Source organism: Vipera berus (genome assembly GCF_964194415.1).
Source record: "Vipera berus genome assembly, chromosome: 15".
Lineage (NCBI taxonomy): Eukaryota > Metazoa > Chordata > Lepidosauria > Squamata > Viperidae > Vipera > Vipera berus.
The window spans coordinates 10,771,803-10,799,111 of NC_138218.1; the positions used below are offsets into that span (position 1 = coordinate 10,771,803).

The 27,309-nt window shown below is 44.6% G+C and overlaps 1 protein-coding gene across 5 annotated transcripts in view; it reads left to right on the forward strand.

The window, feature by feature from the left end:
* Positions 1-25,506, forward strand: part of RALGPS1 (Ral GEF with PH domain and SH3 binding motif 1) — a 90,994-nt gene extending 65,488 nt beyond the window's left edge. For 4 of the 5 annotated variants that reach the window (XM_081339946.1, XM_081339949.1, XM_081339947.1 and 1 more), the window contains 10 exons: positions 484-551; positions 11,824-11,950; positions 13,348-13,499; positions 14,806-14,857; positions 16,478-16,558; positions 18,150-18,255; positions 19,425-19,517; positions 19,811-19,916; positions 20,789-20,880; positions 21,566-25,506. In XM_081339946.1, coding sequence (XP_081196072.1) covers positions 484-551; positions 11,824-11,950; positions 13,348-13,499; positions 14,806-14,857; positions 16,478-16,558; positions 18,150-18,255; positions 19,425-19,517; positions 19,811-19,916; positions 20,789-20,880; positions 21,566-21,595 — 907 coding nt within the window. In that variant the 3' untranslated portion in view covers positions 21,596-25,506. Of the gene's footprint in view, positions 1-483; positions 552-11,823; positions 11,951-13,347; positions 13,500-14,805; positions 14,858-16,477; positions 16,559-18,149; positions 18,256-19,424; positions 19,518-19,810; positions 19,917-20,788; positions 20,881-21,565 lie in introns of those variants that run through there. The other variant, XR_014028031.1, reaches the window with a different exon arrangement.
* The last annotated feature ends 1,803 nt before the right edge of the window (positions 25,507-27,309 follow it).

Genomic DNA, 27,309 nt, shown 5'->3' on the forward strand with positions numbered 1-27,309 from the left:
CAAAGAAAGCTAACCAACTACATCCTCTCTCAGAGCAGAACAGAAGGAAATGTCCAATTAGAATTGAGCTTTTCGGACGAACTAAAAAAACATGCAGTGACAGATCGCTAAGGGAACTGCTGTAAGTCGAGGACTTGCCTATATTTAGGACTTGGAAACTGATGATTCGTACATTTTAAATGCTGAAACTGACCGGCCAAAGAGCAGCCTTCCTTGCGTGCCTTGCCGCTTGTTAAAATGGCTTCGTAAATAAAGATAAGTTGCTCTGCGACGTTGCGAGAACTCTGCTTAGCTTCACGGAACGAAACTGTCCATAACTTCAGTGAAAATCTATTGTACCCAAAGAATTCCTGAACACATCCAGGCTAAGCTGTATTTCCTGCTTTTCCGCGATAACGCACGAGAGATAAGACGCCTTGTCCCTTTGGCCTCCGCTTAAGCCGGCTGCCGACTTTTCACGCTGTCGTTTTTCTGTTTTTCCAGATTGTCCCTAAGAATCGAGCCGGGAAATAGCTCCCCACGGCTGGTCTCCTCGAAAGAAGACCTGGCAGGTGAGTTTCCAGACGTCGCCCTGCTCTGCCGTTCAGTTTCACAAACTTCCTTCCATCGGGATTCTGGGACGTTTCATTGGGGTTTTCTGCTTTGCGATCACCATCCTGGTTTTTGGTTTTTTGTTTCCCCCCCTACCAAACCATCCAGATGTCTGCTCGGCATGGTTCATTTGGCGACCGTTCGGGGTTGCAACGTCACTGGGAAAAATCACATAGGACCCATAGGACTTTAAGTTTTTCACACTTAAAGACCGTTGCAACGTCCCTGTGGTCGCCATCATCAACCTTCAGGTGCTTGGCAACTGTTTCATATTTGTGACCGTTGCAGTGTCCCAGCGTCATGTGATTTTGGAGGATGGATGGTTTCCACAGACCTTTAGAACAGGACTTCAAGAAAATGGCAGATGATGGGTGGATGGGTAGATAGATTTATATATTTATATATTCTGGAAAAGCAGAGGTTCCCTGATTCCAATATGTTTTAAATGGTATTCCTGGACGAGGAACAAGACCTTCCAAACCAGCAGTTAGAAAAACAGAGGTTCTGCCAATAGGCTTGACACAGTAGGAAAAAGGGATAGGAAAGGGGGGGGGAGAAAACCCCCAGCGAGGTTAGCCACCTCTTTTTGAAAATCCTGGGAGTTGAAGTCCATGAGTCGAGGTTGCCTACCCTTGGGGCCCTAGGCAGTCAGAATAATATATGCACGACTCTTCAGGATTTCTGCTCCTGTTGGAGAGCCTTTTGCGGAGGGCGATAAGTGCAGATCAGACCTTGAATCCCTTCCCACCACCTAGCTCTCACGTACAGCTGTGTAGACACACGCACACCACACTTGAAATGCGTTACAGTCCCAAATGTTTCTGAGACCCTGGGCTCAACCAGAAATAGTTTGGCACCGATATGCATTTTGCAAGCCAAGCCAAGCCTGCCTTCATTCCTGGCCCGCTGACCACGTTGAAATAACCTTGGGTGGCATCCTTTCAGAGCCTCTTTTGTTAGGCTGAATTCTCTGTAACCCACTGACCTGGCCTGGCTACTCTTTAACCACAGCTACATAAAAAGAGCGTAATCCTGGGGCTTAAAAATCCGCTCTTTCACCCACCCACCCCAGACTGCGTGGGGCGCATACATTACCCAGAATATGCAAAACGAATCGATCTTGGCCTCTGGCATTCCAGCAAATACTCGGATTCCTCTGATGGAGGCCGTCTGGACGGCTGCCCCGTGGAAAAATCAATGTTGGCTTGGCCTGCTGTCTAAATCTAGGCCTGCCAGCATGCCAACACTGATCCCACGGTTCATTCCTTCCATCAATTTAATCGAGCAAAAGCTAGCTAGTCTTTGTCGCCCCACAGGTGCTTTAACATTTCGCTTCCCATCCAAGAAGCTTCTTCGGTTCTGAGTGACGTTCAGTCAGAACTGAAGAAGCTTCTTGGGAGAGAAGTGAAATGTTTTCAAAGAACCCCCCCCCCCCCAAAAAGCCTGCCCCATTTTGTTGGTCTGTCAACTACCTACCAGTACTAGGGTAAGCTGTTGCGTCTTGACCTCAACATGCATGAGCCATTTGCAGTAGGGTGAAATATTTGAAATATCTTCTAAAACAATCATAGTAAACACAGTTCAAGATGAGCTTTGCAAGGATGTCTCCATAAAGGTTATTGATTTTATGAGGATATGCTTAAGTGGGCGGGTAACCACACAGTGCAAATATGGGGAGATACAGAGTCTGCCCCATTTGTTGGTCTGTCAACTACTTATTTATACCATAGAATGTACTGGCTTCTTTCTGGCCAATGACAAAGCCAAAAAGTTTTGGCAGTTTAAGGTTTGATCCGGACACAAAATAACTAAAATAAAATGTATGAGGATCTGGGTAGACAGCAATAGCTTCTAAGAAGAAGAATTTGGGGCCCTTGTAGATTAAAACCAGAATCGGTATCAGGTCTGGGTTTGAAAAATTAGCTTTTTTTCTTTCTCAATATTATCCATTCTGCCGGTTTGCTCATAACCAAGTCTTCTTACTCTAGACTTCATATAAATTACCCCTATCATCTACATTGCTGTAGCTGTGTAGTATCCTGCTCCTGTACGTGTGGCAAACCAAACGTAACATACTCTGAGCTCCTGATTTTGTCCTCACTCAGAAGCTTAACGTGGAGCGAGAGAAATCTGTGTAAATATGTCTCTAGAGCAGGCTAAACAAAGCAGAACATGCAAACTGATACGGTTAGCCATGATTCCGAAGGCATTTTTCTCCTTACGTCCAGTTTTGCCACGTTGACAGAAAAAGAGCTATCTTCAAAGGCTGGCGCAATGTAGGGGAAGGGATTTTGATGGATGCTTTGAGATTTAAGAGGCCGTTTATATGATTTGCTCCTAGCTGAGTAGAAATATTTGGACTATGTTCCTTGCATGGCTGATTTTAGGAAGCAATTCTGCATTGCTACGGTGTTTCTCTCCCCACCCCCATTTTTCCCCCCTGTATTGCCGGAGCTATTGTCCGATTGTAATTACTTCGAAGCAAGAAGTCTCACCAATGCCAGCTTTACACTCTCTTCTCCTAGGTCGTCGTCCTTTTGCTTCCTAGATCTGCTTCTTCTGCCCTTCACGGCCTTTGCAAAGGATTCTGTCCTTTCCTCTCCTTACCCAGTTTGTCCCTTTGAAGCTGGCTCTTACATGTAATTTGGGGTTTGCCCTGCTTGACCAGATAATGAATGCATGGAGAGTCAGCGTGTTCAGTGGCCATGAAATGACCAGCAGTTACAGGACCATAAAAATATTGGTTAATTGAATTCAGGACTGCGCATTGCTGTAGATTAAAATGCATCAGCTGTTCAGGCAGAGCGTGATGTGCAACCTGTTGCTGAAAAGAACCAATTCCATAAAAAAGGATTTGACAATCCTTAACAGCAACCCTGTGATTGTTATTTTAGAGTTAGTGGGAGCAGCTTTTGTTGATGTTGTTATACGTTTCATAGACACGTCAGTTCAGTTAACCAATGCAAGGTTAACCAACCAACTGCAACCAATGCAGTTCAGTTAACCAATGCAAGGACTTGCCTTCAGAAGTTGTGGCTTTATCACTGGAGGTTTGTAAGAAAAGACTGGGTCTCCTGAGCAGGGGGTTGGACTAGAAGACCTCCAAGGTCCCTTTCAACTCTATTCTGATTAATTGATTGATTGATTGATTGAAATGGGGTTATATCCTGTTAAATGGGGTTATATCCACGTCTTGAGCAGACAAAAGTGATTCTTAAATCTCTTTATTTTTTAAAAAAAATGTATCTCATCAGTATTATGGAAATAATATGTTTCAGTTAGAAACTTGTAAAATGTAACATTATAGTAGGAAGTCCCCATCCACTGTAGGAGGGTTTGAAACACACACTTTTTCTATTTATGCATGGCTTAATACACGAGTACAAAATTTGTAAATCTGTTTTCCCCTGTCGTTAAAGAGTTTTCTTAGTTACAGAAACGTCAGAAAAAGCTATAATCATTTTTGGAATACAATGTTTTTTGCAATGTTTTTTTTAATCCCTTAAAATAGAAAGCCCTAGCAAGTACCATGACCTTTAATTTTTATACATAAACGGAAAAATATGTTTTGCTCTCCCTCTTAAATTGAATTCAGGAACAGCCAGCAATTATTCCAGTAGCAATTGATTTTGTAACTTCGGTTCCATTCTTGGGGGGGGGGGGGAGAGAGAGAGAGAGAACGGGACGGTAAAATACAAAATTCTTGATATTAAAAATATCTCACTCTGCCAAGGGTGTCCAACTCTGGTAACTATCTTCAACCCAAACCAGCATCCAGCTCACTAAATTGGATCTGGCTGGAAGTATCTCCAAGTATCCAATGCCAATGTCCAAGGATGGGAACCGTTTTGCCCTCTGGCAATTCTGCCTTTCACATCTTGGAGAAAACCCGATGTTTGTCAGCAAGCTGTCCATAAATCAGTCTGGGTGATGAAGCAAGGATACCAGTATTTTTTTTTCAAGCAGCATAATTTGTATTAAGGATGGCTGAGATTTCTTTACCCCATCATCCCCTCGTACTAACTGCTAGTAGAAGTCAGATAACTTGAGGGTCATTTACAGCCCCAGAGGTTTGAAGGCCAGGGGGAAAGGTATATGTCGACCTTATTTAAACTATTCCAGCTGTTCACATTTTCCAGTCAGGATGAGTTCTGTAACGGTTGTTTGGGAACACATACTTCAGCCCTGCTTTCCTTCCCCTGAAAATATTTCACATCCTAATTTAAACCAGAGCAGAAATTGTATAAGATCTTACTTACCCTCTGGAAGTCTTTCGGTTAAGAGGAGTGTTAAAAGACTTTGCCTCACAGCTAACACTTTTTATTTTTATTTTTTATTCTTTCTTTTTTTTTTCTTGGGCGGCGCACAAGAGCTGAAACAATGTGGATTGTATATGCACATCAGTGTAATTCTCGTTGAGGGTTTGGAAAGAGGGGGGGGGAAATAAGCAGTGAAAATAAGGCTAAAGAAGTCATCTCAGGGCTGTGAGTTCGCTTCATCCTAAGTGAAATGAATTGGACAGCCCTTTGTCCTGGAATGGTATAAAGTCCCCTGCATGAGCAGGAGGTTGGACTGGATGACCTCCAAGGTCCCTTCCAACTCAGCTATTCTGTATTCTGTTACTTCCCCCCCCCCCGCCAAAGCCGCAGGCAAGTCTGCAGCCATAAACACATTCTTGTGTTTCCTGGTTCTCTCGGGCGAAACCGTGTGAAACCACACCGCTGTTGAGGCCCCGTAACATCTGCAAGAAAAAGCTTCTTCCCATTGTCCCTTTGTGAATGTTGACAATCAAATTCTTCTCGTCAAGAGAGAGTCAGGAGTGGTTGCAATGAGATGGATGTTGTCCTTGGTATGTCTGGCTCTGTTCTAAAGTTCAAACTAAATCAGAAGTGACTGTTGTTGTTGTTTTTTTGTCTTTGTTTTTTTCCCCAAGGAATTGGGGAAGAATCTTTTCAAAAGAGACAAGAAGTCTCTTTTTGGCCAGTTGGGGGTATTTACTACCCCGATGACGTAATCTGGATGGAACTTCCTTCACTTTGGACCGAAAGGAGAGCGGAGAGCACCCTTTTTCCGTACAAACAATTAGTCTGACATTTAACTCTGCCGTTTACTTTAGAGGTAGCCATGGTTACTGATAAATAGCTTTGTTCTGGGAATGTTTAGTTGCCGATCCTTGACCCAAAGCCAGAATTGTCTCATTCTCTCTTCACATCCTTGATAGCTTCTTCTCAGCTCATTCTCAAATCTCCACCACAAATTTTTCTTCTCCTGCTCCAGGACGCGCGATAGAACAACAAATGGCTTTTGTCATTCTGTCTGGTTTTCTAATCCTGCCCCTTGCAGGTGCCAAACGCTCCTTCCTAGGTCGGCTTACCTTTGTTTTAACTCTGCTCACAAATCAACACTTGCAGAACTGAAGGGAAAGGAGGAAGAGGAGGGCAGATTTGACGTCCTTGGTGCTCTCTGAGATTGACTGTTTTCTTGCAGGAGTTTCGTGACCCAACTAGGTAACATCATCCGTGCTAGAAGTGGGGGCAGTGGGGAATTGTTCTCTTGGTCGTTCCTTGATAGGGTTGGAAGGAAGTCGGTAGGAAGAACTACCAATTCAGCCAAGGCACCAAAACTTCGAACAAACCGAATGGAGCAGAGAAGAGTTGGAATTGGGGAGTCCTTGGTGCTCTCCAGTCTTGGTTGTCTTCTTGCAGACATTTCATGACCCAGCTAGGTGACATCCTCAGTGTTAGAAGTGGGGAGGTTTCGCTCTCTCTGTGACTTGCTCTGTTAGTTTAGGTTGGAGTTGCTTGGTGTTGGCCTAGTATTAATCCTGGTGTTAACCTCTGCTCAGCAATTTCCTTGTAATCCTCCGTTTCATTTTATTAGGGGAAAAAACCTATTGAATTCATCCTTTTCCTACTTTGGTGTTCTGCTAAAGAATTACGCTTTGCTTAAAGCCCGTGAATGATTCTTGCATGGGAAAATGATGCAAAGGAAAGTAACCAAAAGGATCCTTTGGGATGGCCAAACTTCAGGGTCAGCTTTTTCAAATGTTCCTGCCACAATTTTTAAAGTGCAAGCATCAGCTTTTCTGGGTTCCTCTCAAGTCCCCCAATATAAGCCCTTCATAATAATGTTTTGCCTTCTCTGCGTTATTATTTTTTTTTCCACATTTACGTCAGCTCTGTCCTGACAGTAACACGGAGGGCTGATGAAAAGCAAACTGGCTTTTTTTTTTGTATGTAAAAATGATTGAAAAATCATGTGTTCGCGGTAATCATGTCTCCTAGAAGAAGACGAGAGTGGGGGGAAATGTTCCTGGTTTATGCAAAGTATTTTTCCTCTCCGTTCAAACGAAGTGGTTCCCAGAACAATTTACATACAATGTGTAAAAAACGAAAAAGACATGGGGAATTACAGACTTGGGGACAAAAGGGATGAAAGAACAAAAGAAAATATAATCCCCATTGTTTAATGGAGACAGGGCATCCTAGGATGAGCAAGTAGAAAGGAGAAAAAAAAAGTCTTTTGCTTGGGTGGGGTCCTGGCTTTGGTCTCCTTGCTTCTTTTCTTGCAGACGTTTCATTACCCAATTAGGTAACATCAGTTATTTTTACAAATAATTCCAAGTGGAGAAAACTTATCCAATACATCTTCCTCCTATTTTTCCTACGCTAACAACCCCATGAGGGTTTACTTAGCTAAGCCAGGACTAAAACTCACCGTCTCCTGGTGATTGGCCCCAAAGTCACCCAGCTGGCTTTCATGCCTATGGGAGGACTAGAACTCACCGTCTCCTGGTGATTGGCCCCAAAGTCACCCAGCCGGCTTTCATGACTAAGGTAGGAGTAGAACTCACCATCTCCTGGTGATTGGCCCAAAGTCACCCAGCTGGCTTTCATGCCTATGGGAGGACTAGAACTCACCATCTCCTGGTGATTGGCCCAAAGTCACCCGGCTGGCTTTCATGCCTATGGGAGGACTAGAACTCACCGTCTCCTGGTGACTAGTCCAAAATCATCTGGCTGGCTTTCATGCCTAGGGTGAGACTAGAACTCACCGCCTCCTGCTTTCCATCCTGGTGTCTTAACCCCTAGAGTAGACCAAACCAACTCTCCCAAGAATTGTGCAAGAGTCTTCATTTATCCATGGCTCATGCTTGGTCCACAGGGAATGGGCTGAATCGAATCGAACCAAAGAAATTCATTTCCCAAACTTGAAGAAATTACTTCTACTGCAAGAAAAAAAAACCCCACCCATTTCCAATATGTCCTTCGGGTTACACCCCGATCGAGGGGGGACGACCCAGAGCTGCATATTTTGGAAACATATGTGACCTTCTCAGCAGCTACCTCACGCCAAAGTGACTCACGCCTTGTCTTAAATGCTTATTGTTAACCGGGATCAACCGCTCCTTTGATCCCATCCGCACCTGTGTGCGTGAAGGGAGGACGAAAACCGTAGGAGAGCACAGGTCCGTTTGTCTGGCGTCACCCAGGATCTGCAGAATGAGAGGTGCCCCCATTTTTCCCCTCCTGTTTTTCCTCTAGAACCAGCTCCGCGTCTCCCTTCCAAGGGATCTCCTGTTTAGCTTCAGCGTTGATTAAGTCCTACAGACGCAACGGGTCGCTTGGCGGGCGCCCCTGAGCCAAGCGAAGCAGAAAGTTATGAGGAATAAAAAGTGGAAAATATGCTTTTAACAGAAGCCCGTTCCTTCGTTCCCTATTACTATCAACTCAAAACGAAGGCCGGGCTTTTGGCTTCCTACGTATAATATAATATGTTTTTCCTCAACGAGAGGCTAGAAGCTTTCCAGTAGATTCCTGATTCTGCACTAAATGAGTTAATGCTTTCTTGCTTGGTGGACCTGCCTGGGATGAAATAAAAACCTTTTTGAGAAGCAGGCTTGCTGCTGCTTTTCCGGCAGAATCGAACTGAAATTAGGTATCCAGAATATAGATCTCATGAACGGAGGGGGCTGTAAAGGCAGTCCTCGACTTACGACCACAATGGAGCCTGCCCATTCTCGTTGTAAAATGAGGACCACCCGGTACTGCCTTTCTGAATGCTCAAACATCACTTAGTCTTCTCCACAAGCTGAATGTGACAGCATGATTATTTTTCAGAGGTTTGTTTGTTTGTTTTTTACTCAGGAAGAAATCGTATTATGACTGGGTTATTCTATTTTACTTATAGCCATAACACACACACACACACACACACACACACACACGCACGACCTTATAAAGCAAAGTTTTGATGATTAAAAACAATAACTGATTAAAGTAAGAAGCAAAATAGCCTCCAACTTTGGGGGGGCATCATTGGTTAAGCGAAACGTGTTCAGATGTAGACACACACACACACACACACACACACAGACACCCCGCAACCTTCTTAATGCAATCACAACAAAACCAAATGTGGCAGCTTACCTGGAGCTTTTTGTAGAGCAGACCAAAACCGAAGCAGTTTGTGGAATTGGGGAGTTGTGAAATCAGAACGCCAAGATGGACGCCACGTCAGAGGGGTCTGACGTGGCGTCCATCCAAGCGGTCAATCTCCCCACTTCTAAACTCCCTCCACAAAAGGCAGGACCTGGCTTGGGTGGAAGTTTCCTTCTGCCAGCAGAAAAGAAAGTTGGGGAAGTAATTAGAACGAAGAAGCTCTGCTCCTATCGCTCCGCAAATCCAGATCAAAATCTCTCTTCCTAACCTCTAAAATTGTCAACCTCAAGCAGTCACAGTTGCACTGAGGTGGAGACCGTGCTCTCTTCCTCCTCAGCCCCATCTTCTAACTGTTCATTGCACAGCCAGCCAGATGTTCAGAGTGACCATCTGTTGAGTCCTTCCCAAAGACCTGGGATAGGCAGATGTGAATGTGTTAAATTATCGTCACAAGATGTAAGCTGTTCTGAGTAAAGCTGCCTTCCGCAATTGACTGAGGGAGGTTTTGTCAATGACGGTGGTGTTCATTATTAAGTTATTGGTTGCTTTAACGTTTTGTTGGCTTTTAACGCTTGTAAGCCACCCAGAATCACCTGTAGCCGGGATGGGCAGCAAAAGCAAGCAAATTCTAATACATAAACAAATTAAATCAGCCAAAGTGGAGACCAGGACTTTCTTCTAAGAGGAAACAAACGCCAGCAAGAATTTTGAGGAGCCAAATGAGTTTTTGTCAGTATTTCAATTGGCAGCTTGTCACATGAGCCGAGCCAAGTTCCAGCATTTTGCACACAGTGGGAAACATGAAGTATAATTCTCAGGAATTTAGATCAAACTGCATTTCAAACTCTTGTGCCTGTATAGACAGCTGCACCCATTGAGTGAAAGCTTCAGTCTGTTGGCCCCTGGATAAATTGGCTTCAGCAGAGATGATCTTCGGTGGAAGATTCAAAACAAACTCAAACAACACCTAAATATTTAAAAAAATCCTCCGTCTCTTCAAGCTGGATGCCATTAATCTTCTAATTGGGAAGGCAGCTAAACATGCCACTTGGTAAACGAAGCCACTCTTGTTTCATTGCAGTTCATTTCCTTTGCAAGAGGACATTGCTAAGGGTTGTGAGGCTCCATCGAAAGCTGGGCTGTGTCAGGCAGAGAATAACAGTCTGATGGGATTTGAATTTGATGTCTAGCATCGGGTAACCAAACTCACATTTGGAAAGGTGAAAATATTTTTTTTTTAAAAAAACTGACTAAACAGGGGCAACGATGTACCCTTGACTCTCTTTAAAATGGAAATTGAAGCAGAATATCTTCCAGTGGTGACACGTGTCTTCCTCATTTGTGTGTTTACGTGACGCAGTAATTGAACGTGTAGCCCATTGGCACTGAAACCGCCTTCAATTTCCAGAATTGTCATCTGATATTTGAGGGAACACCTGCTGCCAGCATCAAGTTCCCTTTGTCCAGTGCGCTCCCACAGGGAGGGTCTCCTCAGGGTGCCGCCGGTTAAAGACTGCCGGCGGGTAACACCCAGGGGTAGGGCCTTCTCAGTGGGTGCGCCTGCCCTGTGGAACCAGCTGCCTGCGGAGCTTAGGACTGCCCCCACCCTCCGTTCTTTCCGCCGGGACCTGAAGACCTGGCTCTTCGAGCTCTCGGGCCCAGGCTGAGAATATTTTTAATTTTAATTTTAACTGGGTTTTAATTTTCTCAGGGTTCTATTTAATCTCTTTTAATTTGTTTTAACGTTTGTATTGACTGTTTTTTAAATGCCCTGTAAACCGCCCTGAGTCCTTCGGGAAAGGGCGGTATATAAATCTAAATAAAATAAATAAATAAATAAATAAATCTGTCTGGCTCAAATTCCTAGAAAACCTCCTCTCGTTTCCCTCGAGAAGCTGATGCTATGAATTGTTGACTAGCCAGTCGGCTTGCAAATAAACTCAAAGCATATGTTTTTTTTGGGTTTTTTGGTTCAACACCGACGGTCACACCTGAAACCCTGCTTTGTCCGGCCTCGGCATCGTTGGTTTTTTTTTTCCCCATTTATTTTTTTTCTGGATTTGGGGGGCAGGCTATTGCTATCCAAGTGATATGTAACGTAGCTTTCAAGATTGCCGTATATTTCAGTTAATTCAAAGAGATTCTGGAGGCTTTTAAGAAGAGTTTGCACAACTATTTATCTTAAATGTTCTAGGGTTTTCCTGCTTGAGCAGGGGGGTTGGACTGGAAGACCTCAAAGGTCCCTTCCAACTCTGCTATGCTGTAGATATTTCAGGAATAAGAGCGGGGATCCTTCTGGTGGTAGGAAGCAGTGCGAGAACCCCGTGGCCAACTGTGAAACTCCTGGCCCACGCTTGAAACTAAGGGCTTCTTCCAGTTCCCTGCCTGCAAGGTTTAAAAAAAGCCGAGCCTGACGTAAACTGGAAGGAGTCAAACGGGGACCTAGCTTGGAATCGTCAGGCAGCTGCAAAGGGCAGAAGCTTGACTTCCTGAAAAACTTTATTGTCTTCTGCCTGCGTTACAAGAATCTTACCAGACTGCTTGCCTTCCCTGGAAACAACCAGATAAGGCTTCATGGATCTTTGAAGAAGTCAGGCTTCTGCCCTTTGCAGCTGCCTGATGATTCCAAGCTAGGTCCCCGTTTGACTCCTTCCAGTTTCCCAACGTCAACTGCCCTTCTTCTCCATATCATCTTTATCTGTCTCCAGGGATAAGAGAAAGAAAGCAACGGGTCCCTAGCGACGGGCTTCCCGATAACTTAGTTTAGCATTAATTGGTGTCTATTTTGTAGGTCCGTCCGAAGTGTCAGCAGCTGTGAGGTTCAGCAGGAGGCCCACCTGTCCTGACGCCTCGGTAGCAGCCGGCTTGCACACCCCTCCTGTCCCACGACACAGGAAGAGCCACAGCCTCGGAAACAAGTGGGTGCTGCAGTCTGCATTGAAACACGCAGCTTAGTTAGGTCTTTTTAAGGCAGCCATTGAAAACTTGCTGCCACCAGCCACCCCCTCCTTAAGGAAGCTGCCTCCTTTCTCTAAAGACAGTCCTCAGTTTACAACGGCGCCTTTTGGTGACCATTCAGCACTGAAATAGTGGCTTACGACCATTTTTCATGCTTACGATCGTGTGATCAGAATTCAGATCCTTGGGCAATGGGCATGTACCTGTGACGGTTGCAGCATCCCGGGGTTCACATGATCCCCTTTTGCGGCCTTCTGACAAGCAAAGTCAAAGGGGAAGCCAGTTCCACTTACTGACACAACCCCTGCAGTGATTCACTTAACAACTGTGACAAGGAAGGTCATTAAACGGGGCAAAACTCACTGAGCAAAGGTCTCACTCAATAACAGAAATTTTGGCCTCCAATTGTGGGCGTAAGCCGAGGACTGCCTGTAGTTACTTGGCAAGGCTTCTTGTTCCTAGGAACACATTTGTCCCAGAATCCCCTTGTCTGGCCTGGCAGATGTAGTGGCACTTTTTCCCAGGGAAATTTGGCAGAGGCCAGAAGGAACCTCAACTGTCTTTACCACCCCAGTCAGGCCAAGGTTCATCCCACCTTACGGGCGCCATGTTGGCCTAAAAGACGTCAGCCTTTCAGTTAGGAGTTTACGCTGTCAGCTTCGTCTTGCTTCCCCAGCCTTCTTTAGTGATTCCACTCGGATATGAATTCAGGCGGCGGAGCCTTGCAACGTCCACCTCTGTCGAAGTTTGCAATAGTGGCCAATATCTGTAGCTCGGGTGGAGGACGTGGTTGGAGGTTTGTTTCCCGAGCTTGTGGGTCGGGTTTCCGAACGTTTTGTTGCCGGGCTAGGTTGACCTCTTCAGCGGAGATTAGGAGATCCCAACCCACAAGCTCGGAGAACGCAACTTTGCCCTCATTTGTAGAAGTGTTAGAATTTCTGTCATTGGAAGGCTTTCAAGGAGAGATTGGACAACTGTTTGTCCAAGAATGATGGGGGTGGTGGTCTCCTGCTTGAGCTGGGGGTTGGATTAGGAGAGACCTCCAAGGTCCCTTCCAACTCCATTATTCTTTTAGGCAAAGGCCAAAATCTCCCTCTAGATTTGACTTAATATGGGCTAAAAACCAACGTTGGGGGCGACAGATCATTAGAACGGAGTTCTAAGAAGGACTTCGCGACCCTTAAGAACCCCATAAGGTCCGCTGTCCAGGCGGGCAAAAATTGAGCATGAATGGCTGTTACCAGATGACCTAAAAAAATGTTGCCTCTTTTCTCCCCCCCTTCCTTCCTTCCTTCCTTCCTTCCTTCCTTCCTTCCTTCCTTCCTTCCTTCCTTCCTTCTTTTCTCCGTTTTTCCAGTATGATGTGTCAGTTCAGTGTAGTAGAGAGTAAAAGCGCCACGTTCCCAACAGAGAAACAGCGCCACCTGCTGGATGACAGTGTGTTAGAATCTCAGAGCCCCGTCAGGAGCCATCTGTTAAATTCTGTTTTCACCAATGGGGTTTCTCTAGGTAAGTATCCCATATAGTGGCTTTGGGACCTCGGCTTGCCCCTCTTTTCTTTCTTTGGAATCCACAGAGGTGCTCAGAATGGCCACATTGGGAAAATTCAGGTAGCCCTTTGAGTTTGGCAGTTCAATTCTCGCCGGCTCGAGCGTTGTTTAGCGGGCAAGGTGAACGCTTCTAAGAACGATACTCTTAGCAGGAAGGTGTTCTTCAATACTGAATGAAAACACAGAGCTGGCTAGAGATACCTTGTGAAAAAGAGATCCATCCTAGAAGTAAGGAGAAATTTCCTGACAGGGAGAACAGTTAATCAGTGCCACCACTGGAGGTTTTCAACAGATCGAATAACCATTTGTCCAGAATGGTATCAGGTTTCCTGTCTTGAGTAGGGGGTTGGACTAGAGGATCTCTGAGGTCCCTTCCAGCCCTAGGATTCTACATTCTAGAAGGTAGAATTAGCAGGCGAGACCGCCAAGGGAGCTAGGGGTTGAGAGGTCCTTGGGGGGCTTTCATGGCACGCAGTTGGTCTACTGTCGTGTGTGAGTTTCTGATTAAACTACTTGGGAAACACGGAGCGGCCCAAAATGTGGAAATGCGCTATCCTTCCATATCATCTAGTCCATCCATCAATCAATCAATCCCGAATGATGGTCGTGTAGAAAATCCCCTAGACACGCCACATTAACATTTTGGATTAATTTAGCCTTCCTGAACAGGGGTGGCTACCACTGAACAATACATCTAAGCGATAGACAAGCCAAAAATCTAAATTACTCCATTTGAAAAAGAAAAAAAAACATTTGATCGTCCAAGACTCAACTTTAAATTCCCTTCTGGTGAATTTGATGGGATTGCATTGATTTTTTAAAAGACCCTCATTCCATATTCAGATAATCATGGGTGCAAGTAGGACATCTCCTTAATTTTCTGTGACAACAGCCTGTCAGTTCATGTTCTCCATCTCATTTAAAGGAAAATCTAACATCTCTCTGTGGTCTCCTTTTTCTGTGGCCGGAGGGGGTGTGTGTGGATTTTACTGGAAGCCAGATCCAGTTGCGTTAAACTGCAAATTTATTTATTTTCAGTTAGCAGAATTGCCGGAGAACAATCTCCTTCTCTGTGCAAGGCGGCGAAAATAAGGACAACTTTAAAGCTTCCTTAAAATATTTGCCCGCAACTGCAACCTTATGTGGCTCAGCGTTTCATCAGCATGAAACCAAAGATCAGTTCCTAACACAAATCTTTTGGCTTCTGTAAGGGACGTGGAGCGTTTTGAATTGTTTTGAATATTTGCTTTTTGTTTGTTTTGCAGAAAGCAGCGAAAGCTCAGAATTCAGCGAAGAACCCTCATTGGGACTGGAAAGGTGAGGACATAGTTGCATTTCAATTCAGGCTACTGAAGTCCTGGCTAATCTGAATTACGTGAATTCGGATTGTGGGTTTATGCAGATCTAGTTATTGGGAAGAAATGCTGTCCCTCCCAAACCATTTTATTTATCTGTGGCTGTGAATGTACTGTGAATTTCTCAAGGGTTTCTTACGTACATTGCATCCGGCAACAGACTAGATTGTCAAGCGGCATCAAACTTTAGAATAAATATTTCCAAATCTGCTTTAACCAGGGCGCACAATTTCTCATTTACTAGCACCAAAGGTAGTACTGGATTGTCGACAAGAACCCACAATCGCACTCTGCTTCCTTCTCCATCTGTATCTGGGCTCCGGGTGAATCCCCTTTGAGCAGGGTTTTTTTTTGTCATTCTAGATTCATTTCTTATACCAGAATCTCTTTTTTCTGCCCTCTAAAATCTTGACTTCTTCACCGGGATCGACAGGCCTGAATTTGTTGCTGCTGTTGTTGTTTTTTATTAAAATATTGAAATAAAATACCTTTTCGAATTTGAAGACAGGAACCCCATTTTCTGAGACATTTGGAGCCAAAGGTCTGGATTCAAACCTCAGAGGAGAATTAATTGAACTCAAAATATCTGCCTGGTTTATTTTATTTGGCAAGGAATCAGAACTGTGCATGTTTTATATGCAGCATTTGGGCATTTCCAGCAAGGGAGCTAAGTTGGACTGGCATGTCCAGGATTTGGAGGAGAGATTTTTATATGTTTACATTCTCTCGGTTTTCTATTAGGGATTATTGCATTTCTGTACCTATTCGTGTCCATAAGAAATGTACACCTGGTGATATAATCTATCTTGCCACGTATATCCCGTTGTACATGCAAGTGTTAAAGTATTCTTTTTGCCTCTGAACAACGTGCTCCCCTCGTCCAGTTAACAAACACTGTCTTGTCTGCCTTGGCCAGATGTTGCCCGAAGTTGTTTCGATCTCAACAACTGGGCTGGACTTCATTTATTCTTCAAATGCCACACGGTCAAGGCTGGGTGGAGAATAATATTAAAGAACAGTATCATTTGTGGATCAGAGTCTTGATTTCTTCAAAGGGAGGAACCGGTTCTGCTTACGATCAAGGCCGTTGACTGTCCTGGGTTTATTCAGCTATAATCAAACCACTCTTTGCTTTCAATGGGAGATCCCACCCATTGAAACCGATTCTGAACACTCACAATTGTTCTTCTGATTTCTGGTGTGTTTGTTTCCAGGATATTGTTCTCAGCTTTGCACCTGACCTGACCGGGCAAATTTTCTTTCCCACCCTAACTCTAACCCCCAAAAGCTCTCTTATTCCCAAGCTGCTCTTCAAAGTCCTTGTGAAGCTTAGAAAATATTTTTTTTAAAAAAAAAAGAAGGCAAGTCACCAAGAAACAGCTTTCTTCCTTTCTTATGGACATCTGATTCCAATTCCGAATCGAATGCTCGTCTTAGTTCACACCTAGGTGCAAACCGTGAGAACGTGGAACCCGTCGTGAAAGCCGTGATTCTTTTCTTGTGGGTTTAAATTTTTTTTGGGGGGGAGCTGTTGCGATTTTGCATGCTAACTAAAGAACTTAACGTGTGAATTCGTAAACAGGGGTCGGCTGTACGCCACGCTGGGGCCCAACTGGAGGGTGCCAATTCGGAATTCTCCCAGAAGTCGGAGCTGTGTGTACAGGTACAATTAGGTGGTGGGTCTCTCACTCTCTGGACAATGGTGCCAAATCTTATTTTCATCCTCTCTTTTCCCCTTGCTAATTCAGACCTTATTTTCAAAAGCATGGCCATTTTTGTTTTCCCATCTGCACAGTGACTTCCTTCTCATGTTAGCAAGGGGGGGTTGCATTTTTACTCACCTCTGTGCTTTTTACTTCCACGCCTCCAGAGAAGTTTGAATGGCCCTATTTACGTGCAACGTTACACATAAACGTGCTGAGTAGAAATGAAAAGAAAACATCATCGTATTTGAACGAGGCATGGACAGTAAAGATGTGCAGAATCGCTCAGATTTAAGCACACTTAAAACCCTGATGGGTTTTACTCTAGTAGTGGATGCTTTGAATAGCAAACAGTTGCCTTGCAGGTCCAAAGAAACCACAAAGAAACATCTCTCTAAAAGATGGAAGCTACCTACATTAAATTGAAACTCTCATGCTTGGAGGGAGCTTAAGTTTAATTTAGACAGCTTCACCTTTCCGTTTGGATAGGTTTAACTCTCTCGGGAGTACAAGATAATCAACTCGGCCTCAAGTTGATCCTTCTCAGATGCTAAATCAGATCACTAAAACAGGGATCATGTCCCTGCGATGCATTTCGGTCAGCAAAAGCCAGATCTAAAACGTCTCAGTGTGCAATCCCTTCACGCAACAGGAAAGCGAAATAATTTGTTTTTCGCCGGAGTTGAGGCAAGGTGGCGTGCCAGGGCCTTACTTAAATGCTTCCCAAATTGGCATGAAGCTCAGAAATACCGGTATATCTGAATGAAGAATAAAAATGGTAGATGTTGCAATCGTTTGTTCTCCACAACGCCAGTTTGCATATCTTCTTCTATTCCTCTTCTTCTTCTTCATCATCATCCTCATCATCAACAACATTTAATTCTTTGGCTAAACTCCGTTGTTGGCACGGCTTTGAAAATTCCTCAGGGAAGACTTGTGAACTACGTGGAGGAGAAAAGGTCCCCCACCTTTCAAAGGATCCCTCGCTCAAGTCCATTTTCCATTTCAGCCCTTATTTTCTCTACCTTTCCTTCATTCTCTTTTTATCTTTTGAGTAAATATTTTCAAGCCTCTTTGCCAACTTGTATGCGTATTCCTCCCCTTGGCTAGCGTGCTAAAAAATATGATTACTGTTTTACTAATGCAACCACCCACCCGCATTTACGCCGCCCACTGAATTTTGAATCTGCGCTAATGTGTTTAGAAAAATGCGGAGTTTCCCCATCTCACTCGGAATAAATCTTTCAGGGTTTTGGCAAAAGCATGTTGCCGTAAGCGCAAGTTGTTCATCTTTTGGACATCAAAGGACAACCTAGTTGGGTTATGAAATGACTGCAAGGAAACCGCCAAGTTCAAAGAGCAGTAAGGATCCCAGAGGCACTAAAATACCAGTCTTAGAATTCAAAGGCAGTTCTTCAACTGTCCCCGCTTAGAAGAAGACTGATTGCACAAGCCAAAGGTCCCATCAATATCCATTTTGCACGCCATTGTAATGGAAGAATCGTCTAGTCTCCGCTGCTCTTACACACCTGTGTGTTTTTCTTGCTTCAGCCCAGCAGGTGCCTGCAGTTGCAGATCAGGGGCGTCCGTGGGGGTGGTGACCATGGAAGGCCCCCTGAGAAGGAAGACGATGTTGAAGGAAGGCCGGAAACCTACGGTAAGCCCCTCAAGTGTTCTGCCATGGTAGCAAAGCGTGGATGCCCATCGTTTGCCAGGGCAGAAGCGTCCATGGAGGCTACGTTTCCGTTTCAATCAATGGAGCAATGTGGCGGCTCTCCTCCCCTCCTTAATTAAGTTAATGAGACTGAGAAGCTCGATTGTGGGTGGAACCAAAAAATAGCTGCACCAACAGAGGAGAATTTTTGTAGCTCCGGGTTGAAATGAGGAGTCCTTTAGTGCACCACTTGGCTGTTTTCTTGCAGAGCTTCATGGCCAACTTAGGGGACACCATCAGCGCTACCATCTCTGCTAGCACTGATGGTGTTGTCTAGTTGGGTAAGGAAACGTCTGTGAGGAACCAGCCAACCTCAAAGAGGAGCCCTCAAACGTAACCTGTCCTCCTAATGGTACATGAACTTAAGGAGGCTAATGCCTCCTTAAGTAACCCCAGCTGCCTGCAATTAGTGCAGGTTCGAGTCCCACCAGGCTCAAGGTTGACTCAGCCTTCCATCCTTCTGAGGTAGGTAAAATGAGGACCCAGATTGTGTTGGGGGGCAATAAGCTGACTTTGTAATAATGCCGCTTGGGGGGTGTATGAAAGCCCTAATAAGCAGGCATATACATAGAATGAAGGCTACTGCTAAGCACATTGGTTTGTGCTTCTTAGATTGTAAGCCGCCCTGAGTCTTCGGAGAAGGGCGGGATATAAATGGGATTTAAAAAAACAAAAAAACAAACAAACTGAACTTTGATTGACACCCACATGGAGTAAAGCTCTTTCTCTGATAAGCCGTGAGCAAAGACACAGGGACTCTCTCTTTTGTTCCACGTTTCCACTCACAAAAGGAGCGATGGGGACAAGGAGGCCATTGGTGGCTCTTTCCCAACCTTTTGTGTGGTGGGGAACAAACACTCAAAGGGCGTAGAAAAAGCCCCGAAAAATAAAACTCTTAACACACTTTTGGCTGTTTGGCTTTCTCTCTAGGCGTTTCCTTCGTGGCTTCGTTTTGGCCTTGAAGGTTCAAAAATTCCAAAATGGAACTTTTTTTTTTTAATCATTTCCCAGTTTCCGCTTTGAACAGTCACTAAACAAAGCGATGTTAAGTCGAGGACCATCGGTAAGGGGAAAGCTTCCTCTCTTACGGCTCCCTTCTTTCCTTTTCCCAGCTCTCTTCCTGGACCAGATATTGGATTACTCTCTCGGGATCCACTCTGATCTATTTCGGAGCCAAGTCCTTAAGGGGGAGCGAGAGGAAGCACGTAAGCAAAACGAGGCTCATGACGTTATGGGGTGCATACGCTGGAGAGGCTTTCTGCCTCTTCCGGTGGGCGAGACGCCGCGTTGCAGCATCTCCTAGGGCAGGGGTAGGCAACCTCGGCTCTTTTATGACTCGTGGACTCCAACTCCCAGAATTCCTGCTGACTCAGGAACTCTGGGAGTTGAAGTCCATGAGTCATAAAAGAGCCGAGGCTCCCTACCCCTGCCCTAGGGGAAATTCCGACTTCCTGGAGCCCTCTCACCATCTATTCTTCTTTGACTTTCCATTTTGCAGTATAAGTCAACTCCCGGGAAAAAGGTTTCCATCGTGGGCTGGATGGTAGCCCTTCCTGACGATCCTGAACATCCGGATATTTTTCAGCTAAACAACCCGGATAAAGGTAAGCATGTTTAAAGTGGGACTTTATTGCTGAGCAATAAATAAAGTGAAGACCGCGTTTTTGTATTTTATTTTATTTTGAAGAGTCCTAGAAGTTGAGCTGTGGATGAAAGCTCCATGAAAACTTTTCATGAAAGTTAAGCCTCAGTTAAAAGAGGAATGCCTACAGCATATTTTGTAGCTCAGGGTTGAACTGGGGGGGGGGGTCCTTGGTGCTTTTTGAGCTTGGCTGATAACCAACCAAGCTCAGAAAGAAAAGAAGAACTAGGGCAGGGGTAGGCAACCTCGGCTCTTTTATGACTCATGGACTTCAACTCCCAGAATTCCTGAGCCAGCTTGGCTGGCTCAGGAATTCTGGGAGTTGAAGTCCATGAGTCATAAAAGAGCCGAGGTTGCCTACCCCTGGACTAGAGGGTGACATGATAACAGTATTCTAGTATTTGAGGGGCTGCCACAGAGAGGAGGGGGTCACCCTATCCTCCAAAGCACCTGGAAGGCAGGACAAGAAGCAACGGATGGAAACTAATCAAAGAGAGAAGCAACCTGGAACTAAGGAGAAACTTCCTGAAAGTGAGAACAATTAACCAGTGGGACAACCTGCCTCCAGAAGCTCTGAATGCTCCAACACTGGAGGTTTTCAAGAAGAGACTGGACAGCCATTTTGTCTGAAATGGTATACTTGAGCAGGGGTTGGACTAGAAGACCTCCAAGGTCCCTTCCAACTCTTATCATTTTGTTCTTCTGACTTAGGTTCTGAGATCGTCATTGTAAAGATGGGGATATATTTTTACATTTAAGATGCTGTTCTTTATTGCTGTTGTTATCAAATCACAAGGACACTGGTTCTTCTTTTTCTTTTTTTAAACTCTGCAGGCAATGTTTACAAGTTCCAGACCGGCTCCAGGTTTCACGCAATATTGTGGCACAAGCATTTGGATGATGCCTGCAGAAGCAACAGGCCTCAGGTAAGGCCATCTTCTGCTTGGTTTTAGTTTGTAAGCGAAACGGTGGAGATGTGTTATCATTTAACTGGGTTAGAGTGTCTACAAAACCTCCTGAGAAATTTTTTTTACCCAGGTTCATTTGTGCCCATTTCCCAAGGTTGTTAGTGTAGGCTAGGGGTAGGCAACCTCGGCTCTTTTATGACTCATGGACTTCGACTCCCAGAATTCCTGAGTCAGCTCAGGAGTTGAAGTCCATGAGTCATAAAAGAGCCGAGGTTGCCTACCCCTGGTGTAGGCCAATCTCCTCCCAGAAGTAGAGAGGAAAATGAGAAAGAGAATCTAAAACACTGTGGTGTCTCCTGGATGTAGGTGAAGTCCAGGAGATACATGATGTAAACTTTGGATTCTTCACCTTTACAGTAATTAGATATGTTGTTGTTTTCTTCCCTTTCCCAATAACAATTTTTGGGAGTTTCTCTTTTTTAATTCTACTCTTTTTTAATGTAAAGAGTGGTCAAAGCTGTAATAAATAGATTTGATTTTACTTGACTTCTACTTGACATGAGTTAGTTGATTTTTAGTTGACTTGATGTGACTTTGACTTGACTTGATGTGACTTTGACTTGACTTGAGGAGGCTTCTTGCAAGGATCTTCCATCCGCGGACCATTTATCCAGAACTTTTCATTGACCGTTTGCTCTTTCAGGTACCTGCCAACCTTATGTCATTTGAGTAACCGGCTCCGGTGTGCGGTATAACGTCCAGTGCCAAACTTCAAGATGGGAAGATGGGTTCCCATTGAAGCAAGGAGGAAAGAGACTTCAGAGCAAACCAGCTGTCTCCCACAGCGACTTCAGCACTTTTCTACATAACTTGAAAGTAATTATGACACAGCTTCTAGAAACAGAAAGATGAATGTCATCCCTGGGACAGGATCTAACTCACTGCACTGGCGAAGAGAGAGAAAACTTAAGAGATGCAGCCCTCCCCATCACGGGATCCTTGGGTCCTTAACTCTAGATATGGGGGGTCCCAGACAGCTGTGGATCTTTGTCCTGCCACAAACTGTATCTGTCACATCTCTGCAGATTTTTTTTTAACTGCTCTTTTTACAGCCAAGCTGCTTTATGTGACTCAAGAACTTTTAGCCCATGTTGGGTTTACAGTTATTTCTAATGCACAAAACAACAAATGTTTGACAGTGTTAACTTGCTGCAGAGTGTCAATTAGAATAGAACATTGTGAAACAACATTTTTATAACCTTAAGTGCACTGAGCTGCTTTGGCTGCCTCAGAATTATTATTATTATTTTTTGTATCAAACGTAGGGACGCCACCAACGTCCTGACCGAAGCTATTTGGGAAATGTGTATTTTGGCACAAGAAAAACACACACACACACACACACACACACACACACACACAAAAACAAAACTCACCTGTAATTTTTCTGTTTGTATCTCATAATTAATTGTGCTGTATTTTGTGGTGGATGTTTTTGTTTGTTTTTTATTAACTGGAGGTACCCCTAGCAATGAAGGGACTAATTGCTGCTGAAATACACACGATAATTAAGGCTTCTTCTGGATTTACTTCATCCCAAAGGAAAGATCTGCCTTAAATCGTGTGGCTTGGGGGGGCTGACAGGGTCCTGTTTATCCAAAATGTCCCACCGTGCAACCTTCTCCTACATCCCCTAGGGCTGGTTTTAGAACTTCCCAATCCCAGAGAGCATTTGTTGAGGGAAAAGTACTGGTATGGGCTCCAGTTTCTCCTAAAAGGGGGAAAGCCAGTCCCTTTTAACTTGGCCAGAAAGTCAGTGTTCTTTTAAGCGAGGTAGAATAGCTAAAAATGTCCTCATTTCTGGATTCCCCAGCAGCCTTGAGCTGCTTCGTGGCAGCTGAATGAGCCAGCTTCTTAATACAGATGTGGCCAGCCAGCGGTCATTTTGGATAAACAGCGCTCTGCGTGCTCTCAGGGGCAAGCTTGGCTCCCCATCTGGCTGTATCTTGGTTCTCTTCTAAGCCGTGTTTACTTTAAACGTATGCTCAATGTCTCCGCCGTCAACGATTGTAACGTGTTTTGTTTTTTGAAAGTGTCACGCCGTATTGTCTGTCTCCTGTTCCGAAGAGTGAAGGAAGGTAAAGAAACTCTTGGATTTGGACAGGAAATGAAAAAAAAAACAGAAACAACAACAACAAAAAACACACAAAACCACGTCTCAGCCCACCCACCCCCCATATGTTCCCTTCTTCTTTTTTTTTTCCTCATGGTGAAATTGTTGGAAAACTGTGCAGCCAGTTGTGGGTGACAAGTTAGGCAGTTGCCGTAGAATTTCAGGATGGGCAAATAGGTAGGTTGATCATCCCGATGTAGCGTCTGTGATCTGTGCATGCCTGAAAGGTTATTCCTGAGAAGGCATCCTTTGTCTGGATTTTCTATCAGACGTGAAGACCTGTGGATTAATAGCGCCTCGGTATAGGACGGTGTGCCATTCACCTGGAGCCTTTAAAAAGGGCTTTCTCTTACACAATGAGAATTTTTTAAAACAAATCTGGCTTCCAACGCAATTAACCCAGCTAGGGAATTAATTGAGCCCAAATTGCATAAAACACCCCCACCCCCCACCCTTTTACAAGGGTGCTAAATTTCAATATCTTCCTTTATTTTTAAAATAACCTGCGTCAAACGTGCCGAAAAGACAGACAGCAGTCATGCCAAGCAGAAACTTTTCTCTTTTTAAAAAAAAATGACTTGCAACAAAAGGGAATCCTAATTTTTATAACCGAGGGATGAGACTGTTAGCAAGATGCTGGAGGGTGTGGCAGTAGCATTCAAGAAGGAAAAAGAATCGGTACCAAAACGGAAGCTGTTGCAAATCAGGTTTTCAATTGCCCAGAATGAATCCAAGGAGTGGACGAGTGCAATAAAATTAACCTCCCCGTTCCTCTCTTAGAATAAGCACCCTGGTCTGACATGGTAACGAAGAAGTAAATGAAAGTTAAGTGATTAATGGCATCACAGTCCCTTTTCAGTTCAAGAAAGTTTTTTTTTTTAATGAAATCCTTTAGGGAAGGATGCAGTTCCCGTGTTCGTCCCCAATCACACAAAGGCTAAGCAAGTTTGTAATTTGAGTTAGTCTGGACAGAAAGTTCAGGATTTGATTCTCAAATGCTTTGAGAACAAAAAATTGGTTATTGGCTTACTGGGTGAGAAAAAAAAGGGGGGGGACCCACTCTGAAAAATAGCCCTGCTTTAAAGTCTCTTGTTTCCACCAACCTCCCATCGTTTTAGTTCGTCCCTTCCTGTCAAAAGTTTGGAAATCACCAGGGTTGTTTTTTTTATGACTTTGGGAAACATGCGTGTTACGGCACGCCCAGGCAGAGACGCCTGTCTGTGCGTAACGAAAGAGACGTGCAGGTGTTTGCAGAGAGAATGCCCAAACCTTGAAACGTCCCTCTGCAAATCTGCATTTTTGGAATGTAGGAGATTGTTTTCACTTAACTTTCTTTCTTTTTGTTTTTTTTAAGAAAAAAATAATAATAATACAACCAGTGCCACAAAGGCCTGCCACAGCTTTTTGACTTTGGTAGAGCTATAAGCACTGTAGCCCACAGCCCGGGAAAAATGTACAGTAAGGATTTGCGTAATGATGGAGCTTCATTCAGCAATACAAGTAGCTTTGCTGCAAGGTGGTTTGAAAAAGTGAAATAAATGAGTAATAGAACAGTCTCCTCCTCCTCCTCCTCTTCTTCCTTCTTCTCCAGGTTTAAATGGTTAATTGTCCTATGAAAAGCGTGAGGATCCTATTTAGCTGCCTTTTTGTTTTTGTTTTAATTTTGGGTGCATCTTTGACTGAATTAAGGGGTGCATATCGGTAACTGTTTAAAATAGGCTCTCCGCCAGAGAAGACGCCACGCCCTCATCCCCTCGGAGGATGATACGTTCTCGCACGCTCGGTCCAATGATGGCAGGGCCAGTGTATACACAAAAAGAGACTTTGCAGCATCCAGTTCACACTGCACCTCCCTAAAGGTTTGTCTTCTTCACCATCCAGCGAAGTGAAATAGCTCTGGGCAAAGATGCCTTTGGTTGAAGGAGTGCAGGGTGGTGTACGTCTGAACATGTCCATGCTCCAAGGAAGGCTTTTGCCTTTGAAGCCTTGCCCTGTCCAGCCCAGAATAGGTCGCTCTGTGGAACTGACCGCCGTTTAACCATTTTTTTTAAATTTTTTTGAGAATATGGTCCCCGTCGATTTCCACAATGACAATTCGTGTAGTTGTATCGAGGCAACGTTATTTATTCTTAATTTATTCGCTTATGTAAACCTAGTGCCAAAATGCATGGTGGATTGTGTTGTTTTTTTCTCCAAGTAGCACTCGATGGAAGCAGAAACAATAGTATCTGGATTTTCAGCCGTTTTTGCCTTTGTGGTTTAAACTCATTTCTAGACTTCGATTTTGTTTTGTTTGTCCTTTGGTGAGACCTGTTGCACAATTTTAATTTCTCACATCCCTTTTTAGCCATATTCCCAGCAGTCCACTGCATGGCATTTTACTGTATAGGCCTTTTATCTCTCACTCCTTGTGAATTGTCCCCTTCCAAATAAACTACTGAAGTTTTCACCCTCCTGTGGAAGTCTTTTAAGTTCTCTTTATTTGTATTTTTCTTATTTGGCGAAGTATTTTGTTACCTCAGTCTTCTATCGGGTTGCTGTATTTTTCAGCTTGTTACATTGATGATGATTGATAACTGTTTCACTAATTAAAACAAAAACTTTAATGTACAAAAAAGGCTACTTTTTTCCCTTCTTTGTTGTGATCTGGGTGCTCAGTCGTCAAGGTGTACGCTACAGGTAATTCTCACTTTAACGACCGTCAATCCTGGTTCCCAGGCTCCCACGGCTGGTTACGTTGGACTCCGACTGGTTCTTCAAAGTTCCGATTTCGACACTCCACCTGGGACAAACGGTGCAAGGACGGTGCAAGGACGGTGCGAAAGGTCCCTACAGAAAGCCTAATGTAAAGCCTGCGCCCCGAGCTGGTTCTGCCTACAGCATTAGGTCGCCCTGGCATGCTGCCAGGTAATTTTCTAGTTAGAAAAGAGTCAAGGTCGACATAATGCTGCATTCTGATGACTTTATTTATTATTTATTTATTTTTATTACATTTATATCCCGCCCTGAGTCTTCCCCAAAGTGACCTAAATAGCCTGAACTTTTTTTGCCCTCTTTGGGCTAAGGAAATATTAGGGCCTAAAGCCCACTTTGCGGGTTAGAAAAGAGTAAGGTTAAGGTAAGGTGGCATTCAACGGGACTTTAAGGTGATTCTTCTGCATCTTTATTATTAGAAGCCCTGTTATTAATATTAATGCAACAATGGGAGGCCCAGGGGCTGCAGAACAGGCACAGATTTAGGCAAAAAGGCTCTTCGAAATGGGTTTCCTCCTTCTGTGCCTGTTCTGCAGCCCCTGGGCCTCCCATTGTTCCTTTAATATTAATAACAAGGCGTCTAATAATAAAGATGCAGAAGAATCACCTTAAAATCCCATTGAAAAGGTTTATTTCCTGGTCTGGTTGCGGTTCTTACTGCGACCACAGGAGGGCACTCTTTCCAGTCTCATAGATGGCCTCAGTACTATTTGCTAAGGAATCCCTGAAATTTATGTTGCGAATTTGTTGTTATTGTTAGCTGCGTAGTCGTGTCCGACCCATCGCGACCACGCCTCCTGCTCCAGCCAGCCACCTCCTTCTCCGTCGTCCCCTTCTTCTCCTCTCGCCCTCCACCTTTCCCAGCAACCACCGGCATCCAGCCGCCCCCTTAGGGACAGGAAGTCGGCCATGCCGGGAAGGTCGGTACGTAGGGCAGTGGAAGACTACTGCGCATGTCTGACCGGAAGTCGGCCATACCGGGAAGGTCGTTCTGAACAGAAGTGGAAGGACGGCCACGGAGACGGACAGGAAGTTAGCCATGCCGGGGAGGTCGGTGGGGAGGGCAGTGGAGGACTACTACGCATGTCTGACCGGAAGTCGGCCATGCCGGGAAGGTCGTTCTGAACTAAAGTGGAAGGACGGCGACGGAAACGGACAGGAAGTTGGACACGCCGGGGAGTTCAGTGCGTAGGGCAGTGGAGGACTACTGCGCATGTCTGACCGGAAGTCGGCCATGCCGAGAAGGTCGTTCTGAATAGAAGTGGAAGGACGGCGACGGAGACGGACAGGAAGTTAGCCATGCTGGGGAGGTCGGTGGGGAGGGCAGTGGAGGACTACTGCGCATGTCTGACCGGAAGTCGGCCATACCGGGAAGTGTACTCCCCGGGGTGGTTTTTTTTTGTAAACAATAGAACAGTATTTGTAAAAGAGTATTTTGATCTGTTGTGGTCTTTTCTTTTCATCAAGGGGGGAAACTTCTGCTTTCTGTCCTTTACTATATGCTAGACAGCTGGGAATAA